This window comes from Elephas maximus, chromosome 25, assembly GCF_024166365.1.
Source record: "Elephas maximus indicus isolate mEleMax1 chromosome 25, mEleMax1 primary haplotype, whole genome shotgun sequence".
Lineage (NCBI taxonomy): Eukaryota > Metazoa > Chordata > Mammalia > Proboscidea > Elephantidae > Elephas > Elephas maximus.
Window position 1 is genome coordinate 59,558,238 of NC_064843.1, and position 11,658 is coordinate 59,569,895.

The following is an 11,658-nucleotide window of genomic DNA, read 5'->3' on the forward strand; positions in this document are numbered from 1 at the left end:
ACCTTCATATCATCACCTCAGCCCAGTCCGATCCCTAAATGTCTGTCTTCTGTGTGGAAAGACAGCAGGTTGTAACTGTCCCAAGACTTGGCCATTCCAGATCTTGAGAGCCAGCCTACAAGGACTGGTGTGCATGCCCAGATGTTACTTCATTTCTACTCTGTACCAGTCAGCTAGTGTCACAATAGTGCGGAATAATAAACCCCTCCAAAACCCAGAGACTTAATACAAGAATTTATGCTTATGCTCATGGGTTCACAGGTTAATTTGCTATTTGGTTGATCTAGACTGGGCTCTACCGGGCTTGGGTCCAGGTCAGTTCCACATGTCTCTCATCTTCCCTGGACCAGTGGCTACCCAGGGCTTGATCTCATGGTGACGGCAAACTCATCAGGCCTCCGCTCATATACGTCCGTTAATACCCCACTGGGCAAAGCAAATGCACGGCCATGGCCATCTTCAATGGAATGAGGAAATTGACTCACAAAGAAGCTATGGCGAGGGTCTGGGTGAATCATTCTATTCTGGGGTATGACGAATTGAGAGTCATCATTTGATCTATCACATTCTTTTTGCAGAGCAAGACGTGAAATTCTGCTGAGATAACAACCTCACTCCCTGCCATCGATGCCATTTCCTGAAGCCATATTCAACATCATAGAAAATGTGTCAGGACACAGAGTGAGCCCCCACCACCACCTCTGTGGAGGCTGCCTGCCGCTACTGTCACTGTCCTGGAACTCAAAGATAGGTGGGATGTACGCCTATTAGAATGGCGACATTAAAAAACAAATAAAACCTGACAGTATCAAGTGCAAGGATGCAAAGCAGCTGGAATTCTCATCCATTTGCTGGTGGGAATGCACAAGTGTACAGCCCCTTTGGGAAGACTTTCTGAAAACCTCCCAAGTAGAAGCTCATCCCAGATGTCCTTCCTAGAAGGGATAGCTACCTTGCCTATTCACTTATTTGGATTGTTTAAAAAGTTCAAAAATATTTATATATGGTGAAATACAGTCTAAAGTATACAGTTGGGTGAGTTATGGCAAGTGTGCACCCAAGTAATCACCACAGTCAAGATACAGTGCATTCCAATAATCTCAGAAAATCCCCTAAAACCTTTCCCAGACCCAAGCTCCAGGCAACCACTAATCTTCCTTCTGTCACTATAGATTGGTTTGACTCTTCTAGAACATCACATAGAAATGGAAGCAAACAATGTGTATAGTCTTTTATGTCTTCCTTCTACATGCTGACGAATTCCATTTATTTACTAAATTACAGCATTGGAGAAATGTCAGCCTAAGGCAGGCTTTGGTGGCTCCTGGGAATGGCAGACACTGTCAGTGCTCCCCTTCCTCTGGCCCCCCATATCCATTGCGCTTACACTGCGGTGTCCTGCACCTGCCTCAGGACTTTCTCTGGCCGCTAAAGCCTGCTTTGCTGACTTCTCCACAAGCTGGAATGAATCCCCCAGGAGCAGTGGCAAGTAGGAGTGGTGTATTAATCCCCAGCTCCCCTGCCTTCTTGTGGGGCTGGGGGTCACTCAGAGGTACCCGTCTATACAAGTTTCTCAGGGTTTTCTAGAGTTTCCCCTCAAGATTGAGCTGCAGTCATCCACATAACTCCTTGAGCACACACCCTCTCTGGGCTGCTTCACTTCCACACCTCACCTCCCCACTTCCTAACGCCCCCTCATGAGTTCAACTGCTTGAACTTGAATCCTTGTCTCGGGTTCTCCATCTGGGGTTGCACACTCAAGACACTGGGAAAGATATAGGGTTCAGACAAGAGGCCACTGGCTGCTGTGCAGCCACCTTATACCCCCTGCCTGTGAAGTTTGTCTTTGATCTGAGCAGTTACTATACAGCTGTTATCACAGTTGGTTCTTTTTAACAGCTTCTTTCCTCCCCATGGTGTAAGTCCCTTGTGAGCAGGGATCACGCATTTGCCCTTTTGTGCTCCATGAAGGGCCTGCACATTAAGCTGGGCGGAGTAGGCCCTCATCACCCTGATATGAACAGCCCATCCTGTGAGTACTTACCAGGCCGAGCTGTGGGCCCAGCACTGCAAACAACTTGATTGGAGTTGGCAGCTGCCATGAGAGTGGGCAGTCCTCTTGGAAACCAGATTGTTCAGGGAAAAAGGATTTTCATTTTCAGATGTGCTATGAAAACATGGCTTCATGTTCCTGTGATGAGTTGAAAGGTGTGGGGTTTTTCACTGTGAAAATCCTGGTTTAGGGTCTCTGGGTCTTGGGTCTTTGGTGGTGGTGTTGTTAGTTGCCATCAAGTTGACTTCGACTCATAGTGACCCCATGTACAGCAGAATGAAACGTTGCTTGTCCTTTGTCATCCTCACAATTGCCAGCATGTTCGAGTCTGTTGTGGCAATTGTGCCAATCCTTCTCACCAAGGGTCTCTCACACCTTTGTTGACCCTCTATTTCACCAAACATGGTGCCTTCCTCTAGCAATTGATCCCTCCTGATGATATGTCCAAAGGAAGCAAGTCAGACAATGTTCTGTTGTGATCCATAAGGATTCCGTTGGCTAATATTCAGAAGTAGATTGTCAGGCCTTTTTCTCCTAGTCTGTCTTAATATGGAAGCTCTACTAAAAACTAACCACTGTCTCCTGCCTGGAGGGGAGATAAGAGGGTGGAGGGGGTTAGAGGCTGACGAAATGGATACGAAAAGAGAGAGTGAAGGGAGAGAGTGGGCTGTCTCGTTAGGGGGAGAGTAATTGGGAGTGTGTAGCAAGGTGTATATGGGTTTTTGTGTGAGAGACTGACTTGATTTGTAAACTTTCACTTAAAGCACAATAAAAATTATTAACAAACAAACAAACAAACCTATCCACCATCAGTGACCTTGCTGGTATTTGAAATACTGTGGCATAGCTTCCAGCATCACAGCAACATGCAAGCCATCTGACAAACTGACAGATGGGTGGTGGGGGTCTTTGGCAGGGAAACTGTAAGACCTTCTTCAGGGGTCTCATGGGGACAGTTTCATATTGGTAGGGAAGCAGACCTCCCCCTGCAGTTTGAAGAAGGCATCAGGGGCTCCTGCTTGTTCAGGCCTCTGTGTACACTGTAGGTGATGCCATGCTCAAGACAGCTGGTGGGGGACCCCATGCTCAGGATGACTGGTGGGGACCCCATGCTCAAGATGGCTGGTGGGGGACCCTGTGCTCAAGACAGCTGGTAGGGAACCCCATGCTCAGGATGACTGGTGTTGGACCCCATGCTCAAGATGGCTGGTGGTGGACCCCATGCTCAGGATGGCTGGTGGGGGACCCCATGCTCAGGATGACTGGTGGGGGACCCCATGCTCAGAATGACTAGTGGGGGACCCCATGCTCAAGACAACTGGTGGGAAACCGCATGCTCAAGATGGCTAGGGAGCTACAGAGTCACATGGCAGTAAATTTCTTAGTATGAAAACTTGTGTTCAGGTATTTGCGTTGGTCAAAACTCAGCAAATATACACTTAAGATTTGTGCATTTGATTGTATGTCAATTTTACATTAAAGAAGAGTAAACAAATTTTGTCCTCTAATAAATGCTCTGCATACTTCAGTGTTTAGGGGGTCCTGGTGTCTGCAATTTACTTTGAAGTGCATAAAAAATAAGGTGGAGTGATTCAAACAATTATCGTAAAATGTTAATGATAGAACACCAAAGAAACAACAAAAAAAACCCAGTTGTTGTGGAGTCAACTCCAGCTCATGGTGACCCCGTGTGTGTTCAAGTAGAACTGTGCTCCACAGGGTTTCCAATGACTGATTGTTTTTGGACGTAGATTGCCAAAACTTGCTTCCAAGGTACTTCTGGGTAGACTAGAACCTCCAACCTTAAACACTGAGCCACTCAGGGACTAATAATAGAATATTGATTGGTATACTGGTGTTCATTGTATAAAAATCTTTCAACTTTGCAATGTGTTTGAAATTTTTTATAGTAAGATGTTGAAAAAATTGTATTTGATTTAAGAAAACAGAGACAGTGCACACTCATCACAAACAAAAGCAGAAACATAAAGTAGAAAGTGAAGGTCCTTCTCCCTCCTTGCATCTGTGGACAGTAAGGTGCAGCCTCCTTGTCTGAGGCCCTCAGTGCAAGAGTGACCTTGGTGACATAGATTTGTTCCCACTCGGGGCAGTGGGGTGGGCAATACTCCTGATCCTACTCTCACATTCTATTTGACTCAAGTGTGAGTGAATGAACCTGCCCAGTGTCAGGCTGGCAGGTGGGAGATGGGTTTATAAACTTTCAGCAGTTTGTAAAATGTCCACGTTGTGTTAGAAATGAGGAGGTCAGCAAAAAGAGATAAGTGATCTGTCATTGAAAAGTAACGAGACAGATCTTTCTAAGATGACATGTGGTTTCTCCTTGTTCCCCTCCTAGGCACGCTGGAGGAGGCTGTGGGTACCTGCATTAAGCACGTTTGGTTGTCTACATCCAGCCCTGTTCTTTTCTTCCTTGTTAACACAACTCCAATTGTGTTCAAGTGGCAGGGTGTCCCACCGAGAGGAGTGTATCTGGAGAGGCCTAAGGAAAAAAAATGGTAATTCCATCCTTCTTTGCCAGTAATTGTCTAGGGATGGTCGTGTGACCCATTTCTCACCAATGAGACAAATGGGAAGTCTCGAGGGCTTCTGGGAAGAACTTTACTCTCTAGTAAGAAACAGGTCCAAGGAGAGTATTGTTTTGGTTTTGGTTTTTGCCTCTTTCTGTTTGGGGTGCTGCCTTGTGAGAATGTGGTGGAAAGTGTTACTGCAGTAAAGTGGCTATGAAGTGACAAGTTGGAGACAAAAGTCAGCAAGCCAGGATGGTAGATTTGGTGGAGGGTGGGGTTGGAAAAGCATAGAGATACCGGCTGACTTGGTTGAGACATCAAAATACCCGACTTCCAGACTTTTTGTAAAGAGAACGAAAATGTCCTGATGAGTTAAGCCATAGGTTTTCAAACTTGAGCATGTATTGAAATGTCACGGAAGGCTTGTTAAAGCCCAGTTTGCTGGGCCTACCCTCAGAGTTTCTGATTCAGCTACTCTGGGATGAGGCCTGAGAACCTGCTTTCCTGACAAGCTCCCAGGTCATACTGATGCTGTCGTTTTGGGGAGCCCACTTTGGAACTACTGGGTTAAGCCATTACTAGTTTTTTCTGTGGTGGTAGTTGTTGCTTGGAGCTAAAAGCATCCTATTTAATAAAATGGCTTTGCTTTTTTTTTTTTTCCAGGGAGCAGGTCTCTAAGCCTCTCAAACTCATTAAAATATTTAAGGAAGCCATCGGAAGCTAAAAGCCATGAATCTGCTGTGACTAGATTCTTGATTCTGGATGGCAATTGGAGAGAAGAAATATCAGCGGACTGCGGAAGGTCACCTCTGATTGGAGGGTGCAGGTCTTCTTGCAGGCAGACAGAGGTGGACCAGTCAGGGCAAGGGCACAGTGCGTTGGAGGGCAGCAGTAAGTGGAGCAGTATCTGTTGAGAATTAAAACTGACCAAAATTTGGTCTATTTTTTCTTATCACTATGTGGTGACAACTGTAAACAATATCACTGATTAAATTGTGTATGGGCTGTGGAACTGTGTCTCCCTCTGACACTGAGACAGGGGAGTGACAGACCCAATTTAGGACCCATCTGAATAATTCAGCAAGGACAACCCTGCCCTTGAGGTTAAGTAGATGCAGGTGTCAGCGGGGCTCACTTCTCCTCTGTTGGCTATTCACAGTGGACTCTCTGGGGGAATTACCTGCTTCTTTATTTTAAATTCTCTGTATACTTAGTCCATACCTGGTGACCTCTTGTTAAAGACTTAGCTTTGGAGGCCACTGGATTTGTTTAACTGCTCTGTTATGGATTGAGTTATAATCCCAAAAAAGTTATGTTGAAGTCCTAAACCTTGTATGTAAATATGGTCCTGTTTGGTAATAGGGGTTTGCTTTTGTACGTTATTGAGGTGATATTAGAGAAGGGTGGGTTCCAAACCTAATCATTTCTGAGTGGTATCTTATAAAAAGAGCAGAATAGACAGAGCAACACATACATAGGGAGAAGACAGATGAATCTACAAGCCTAGAAATGCCACGGCTTGTAGGAGCTACTAGAAACTGAAAGAGACAAAGAAGGACCTTCCCCTAGAGCCAATGCCCTGAATTTGTACTTCTAGCCTCCTGAACTGTGAGAAAAGAAATTTCTGTTCTTTAAATCACCCACTTGTGGTAGTTTTTGTTACGGCAACATTAGGTAACTAAGAAATGTTCCTGCTGATAACACCAGCTTATCCATCCATCATCGAAAACGTACTGGAGTCTTTTTTATTCCACTGCATGCCTCCCAGAGAGAACAAAGTTACCAGCAACTTCATTTAGTATTGTATAACTGGCAAGAGGCAGTATGGTGTAGGAAAGAAAGGACACAGGTACCAACTTGACAGAGCTTCCAGTGGCTAAATCTGGGATAATCTGAGCAAGAAAATAATGATAATAACTGATTATGACCCACAGACTAAACTAAATATCTACAAGTACATACTGATATGAACAAATAAATAAATGGGGAGAAGGGACAGCTTCCCTTACAACAATATTCCAATTGTTAAACCTAAAGAGAATGAGAAGAATAGAAAATGACCATTTGGCAAACATCAGTTATTGTTGCATGCTTGGACCATGGATAGGTGCAAAAATCGGTAGATGAAAGTATGATGCAGGATATCTGCAATATCTCAAAGCATCTCCTCACAAGATACTTCTTAATAACAAAGATTAAATAGTAACCTTGTAGTGGAGAAACCTGGCAGACATCACCTTAACCAAGTGATCAAGGTCAACATCACCACTAATGGGCATATGAACATCATATGCCCCCTGTATGATGCACTGAGAAAGGCACAAGTTTCTCTCTGTAGTATTCTTGCCAAAAAATCATAACCTCCATCTAATCCTGAGACAACATCAGACAGACCCAAACCAAAGGATATTTTACAGAATAACTGGCCAGTATTTTTCACAAGTATCTGGGTCAAGATAGACAAAGACTGAAGAACTATCCCATATTAGAGGCAACTAATGAGACAGAAAAACTAAATGTGATGTGGGATCCTGGACCAGATTCTGAATTCTGGACCAGAACATGACATTAATGGAACAATTGGCAAAAATTGAGTAAAATCAGTAGACTAGTTAATAACATCATTCATTTCCTGGCTTAGATTATTGTACTGTAGTCACATAAGATGTTAACATGAGTGAAGGGTATACAGGAAGTCTGTACTATTTTTGCAACCTTTTGATAAGTCTGAAATAACTCCAAAATAAAAAGTAAAAAAACAAAGCGGGCTCTAGATTCATTCTATCTCAATTCAAGCCTGGCTACACTACCTACTGGTTGTGTGACTTTGGGCAAGTCACTTGTCTTCTTGCCTCAGTTTTCTCATCTGTAAAAATGGGAATAAGAATAGTACCTACCTCATAGGGCTGTAACGAGGATTAAATGTGTCCGTACGGTGTACAGTGCTATATTATTATACACAATTATCATAGGAGACTAGCAGCATCTTTTGCTGATTTTAGGATATTTCTTTCTTTTTAAATTTTTTATCCTCATTGTGCTTCTGGAAGGTTTCAGATATAGCCACTTCTCCCTCCAACAGCAGCCAGACAAAGCCAACCCAGTGCCAGAATCATGCTTTAAGGACCATCCACATTTAAAGGAATTAGAATAACTGCCTGCTTGGAAACCCTGATGGCATAGTGGTTATAGAGCTATGGCTGCTAACCACAAGGTCGGCAGTTTGAGTCCACCAGGTGCTCCTTGGAAACCCAATGGGGCAGTTCTGCTCTGTCCTATAGGGTCACTGTGAGTTGGAATTAACTTGATGGCAACGGGGTTCTTTCTTTTTTTTTTTTAACCTGCTTGGTTAGGATTGCTCCCTGGGAGATACCTGTGTTGGAGACAGAGCTCATGTCACCAAAGAATGCCCAGGATCAGTTTGCCCTGTTCCCATTATGTGTCCAGACCTTCTTGGGGTTGTGGGACCAACAGCCCTGAATGACTTGGGGCGGGGTGTGGATCTGCCTCACAATGACCTGTCTGAGGCCCTGCTCCATGTCACATTTTAACATTTGTTTGTTCAATAAGACTACAGCACACGCACCAGCCCCAATGCCTGCCAGGGCCTGATCTTTGATGTCACAATCTGGCTGTGGGTATTAAGCTGGCCACAGCTGCTCACAAACCAGATGGCAAGTTCAAGAGGACATGCACAGAAGATGTGGAAGAGAATCGACCATCCACCCAAGATCAAAGCAGGGAATGGACCTCAGGCAGGCCAGTTCAAGACGCTGGGATCAGCTGGGGAATCTGCCGTGCCACACCCCCTAGAGCTGTCAGAATTCCAGAGCTTCCCAGTGTTCGAGGACATTAGCCGTCACATCAAAGAAGTGGGGGCCCAGCTGGTAAAGAAAGTCAATGCCATCTTTCAGCTAGACATCACCAAAGATGGGAAGACCATTCTGCAGTGGACCGTTGACTTAAAGAATGGTCCTGGGGACATGTACCTGGGATCAGCAAGGCTCCCAGCAGACACCATCTTCACAATCCCAGAGCCCATCTTTATGGAGCTGGTTTTGGGCAAAATGAACCCACAGAAGGCTTTCCTTGCTGGCAAATTCAAAGTGAGCGGCAGAGTTCTGCTTGGCCAGAAGCTGGAGAGAGTTTTCAAAGACTGGGCTAAACTTTAAGCACACAAAACTACCAAGGAAATCAGAACTTCTCTCCAATTATGTCAAGCAGAAACCATGCTTAAACTGAAGATTAAAACAAAAAAGTATTCAATATTTTTACTCAAATTCTTCCTATTCAAGTTTGATTACTTTTCCTGCTGATGTGTAAATTTGCAGTGAGGGTTCTTGAGCAGTAAAGAGTGTTGGAGTTCATCACCAAAAATCTTTGTCTTTTTCTTTTTTTTAGCTGTTTTTATGCCATTATTTGCCAGGACGAAATCCACATGTAGAGATTTGGGTGATAAAAAAAAAATGACAGCTGGTTTTTTAATGCTTCAATGATTGAGTTCCCGAGAATTTGTACTTTTGTTTTTTTTAAGCGTGGTGCTTTGGGGGAAAGAAGTGATGACAACCATTGTGCAAATTTGCATCCCACTTGGTAACCTGGGTTTGCAAGGAGACTTTAATGCAGGGTGGCTATGTTCTAAGACAGGGTGGCGCCACAGCTCTGCATGTGGGACACAGGCAGGAGAGAGAATGATGCCCTCAGCATATTATAACTTCTGATGGATTTAATTTAGGATCCAGGGGAATCGAAGGGCTCGAGAGATGTTCTGGGCCTGTAGTTCTTAAACATGAGCGTGCATCGGAATCACCTGGAAGGCTGGTGAAAGCGTGGGTGATGACTATGATTACTCTCTTGTAGACCAATGAGATGCTACCACTATTTAAAGCTTCTCCTGGAGCTAGGTTAGCCCTTTTCAGTGAGCCGGTTCTGAAGCTTCGCTGCTGTTAGGAGCTTGTGCATCGAGCATTTTACAAAATCAAAGGTCATCCTGGGAGATATTCTCTTCTGGGAGCCTGGTCCACACACTGTTTGAGAGGACTAGGATGAAGCTGGCTGCAGCCTAATGTGACCTCCTTATGAGTGAGTATGTGTCTGTAGTTCCCATGTGATCTCTGTGTCCCTTTACCTTGTAGGTTAAATATACAAAGTATGGACACTGTGAAACCCATGTGACAATTATACCAAAATGGCCATGCTCAAACACACGCCTACCATATGATCCAGTCATTGCATTCTTTGGTTTTTATCTAAGAGAAATGAAAGCAGATAGCCATGCAAAAAACTTGTATATGAATATTTATGGGAGCTGTATTTGTAACAGCCCTAAACTGGAAATAAACCAAAGGACCATCAACAGGTAAATGGAGGAATACATTGCAGTATGTCCATACAATGGAATACTACTCAACAGTGAAAGGAATGAACTATTGATACACACAGCAACATGGGTGTCATGGATTGAATTGTGTCCCCCCAGAATATGTGTCAACTTGGTTAGGCCCCGATTTCCAGTATTGTGTGGTTGTCCTCCATTTTGTGATTTTCCTATGTGTCATAAATCATGGTCTCTGCCTGTGGTTAAAGAGGAGTAGGGTGGGATGTAACACCTTTGCTCAGGTCACATCCCTGATCCAATGTAAAGGGAGTTTCCCTTTGGTGTGGCCTGCACCACTTTTTATCTTACAAGAGATAAACGGAAAGGGAAGCAAGCAGAGAATTGGGGACCTCATACCACCAAGAAAGAAGCACGAGGAGCAGAGCGTGGTCTGGGGTTCCTGCGTGGAGAAGCTCCTAGTGCAGGGGAAGATGGACGAGCAGGACCTCCCTCCAGAGTGGACAGAGAGAGAAAGCTCTTCCCCTGGAGCTGACAGTCTGAATTTGGTCTTCTAGTCTACTTGCCCAAACCCAGTGCCGTTGAGTCGATTCGGACTCATAGTGTGCTATGAGTCTAGTCTACTAGACTGTGAGAAAATAAATTTCTCTTTGTTAAAGCAGCACTAGATGACTAAGACAGTGGGTGAATCTGAAAATAATTATGCTGAGCAAATAAGCTAGAGAAAAACAAATATATGATCCTATTTATATAAAACACTAGGAGATGCACCCTATAGTGACAGAAAAAAGACTAGTGGTTGCCAAGAGATGGGGACATGGAGGTGGGAAAAAGGGGAAGGAAATATGACAAAGGTTCACAGGGAGAGCTGGCAGTGATGAATGTGTTCATTATCTTGGTAATGATTGGTTTCATAGGTATATGCATGTCAGAACATCAAATTATACACGTTTATATATCAAATGCAGTTTATTATGTGTCAATTTAAGCTTCTTGAAACTTTCGTTTTTTAAACTGCTGCGGTCTATTCAAAACACGGCTTTGTACGGTTGATTCCTGAAGGTGACCCTATAGCTCTACCGTCCTCAAAGCTAAATGAGTCCTCTGATCTCGCTGCATGTTGTTTTCCAGCCCCTCTCTCATCTCTCTGAGTCTTTTCTAGGTTCTCCACATTAGAGTAAGGCAGAGTGAGGGCTTGCTGCTAACAGAATGTCATCCTCTGTGTGTCACCTGGTCCTCTAGGCTGTGTAGGAAACAGCTGAGGGGCTATGAGTGGGGACACACGTGCCCTGACTTGGTGCGTTCCCAGGCTTCTTTCCTCACCTGGGACACTAAATAAATGATGTATGTCGCAACCCTGCCATACCATCTGCCCAGGGAGACTGTGGATGTCTCAGACGCTTCAGACTGATTAAATAGCTGATGGATGCTCTTTGTCCACATTAAGCCCAAGCCCTTGCTACGTGAGTGGTCGAGCTGACACCACGTTCAAGAACAGCCTCTGCTGATTGGCCCTGAGACAGGTGGCCTAGAGGCGGGCCAGTGGGGCTGAGAGCGAGAGGGAGGGATTACCAAAGGTCATTTCTGAGCTGGTGTGTGACCAAAGAGGCCCACCCCGTAAAAGTTGCCCTAGCCAATTAGATTTCTTTTTCAGGGATTTGGAACTAAGAAGCCTAGAGGTTGGGCTACAATTGAGCAGTAAGAATGGAACCCGAAAAGCTGGGGTGTAGGAAGGAGTGGCT

At 44.6% G+C, this 11,658-nt stretch overlaps 1 protein-coding gene across 1 annotated transcript; it reads left to right on the forward strand.

Moving 5' to 3' along the window:
• The first annotated feature begins 7,913 nt into the window (after positions 1 to 7,913).
• On the forward strand, positions 7,914 to 8,804 carry SCP2D1 (SCP2 sterol binding domain containing 1). Its single transcript, XM_049870021.1, has one exon. It carries the CDS (start codon positions 8,253 to 8,255, stop codon positions 8,751 to 8,753), a length of 501 nt encoding a protein of 166 aa, XP_049725978.1. The 5' UTR covers positions 7,914 to 8,252; the 3' UTR covers positions 8,754 to 8,804.
• Positions 8,805 to 11,658: the final 2,854 nt, after the last annotated feature.

Excerpts from the sequence above, each read along its gene's own strand:
- SCP2D1 (XM_049870021.1), top strand. The coding sequence starts at position 8,253 with ATGGCAAGTTCAAGAGGACATGCACAGAAGATGTGGAAGAGAATCGAC.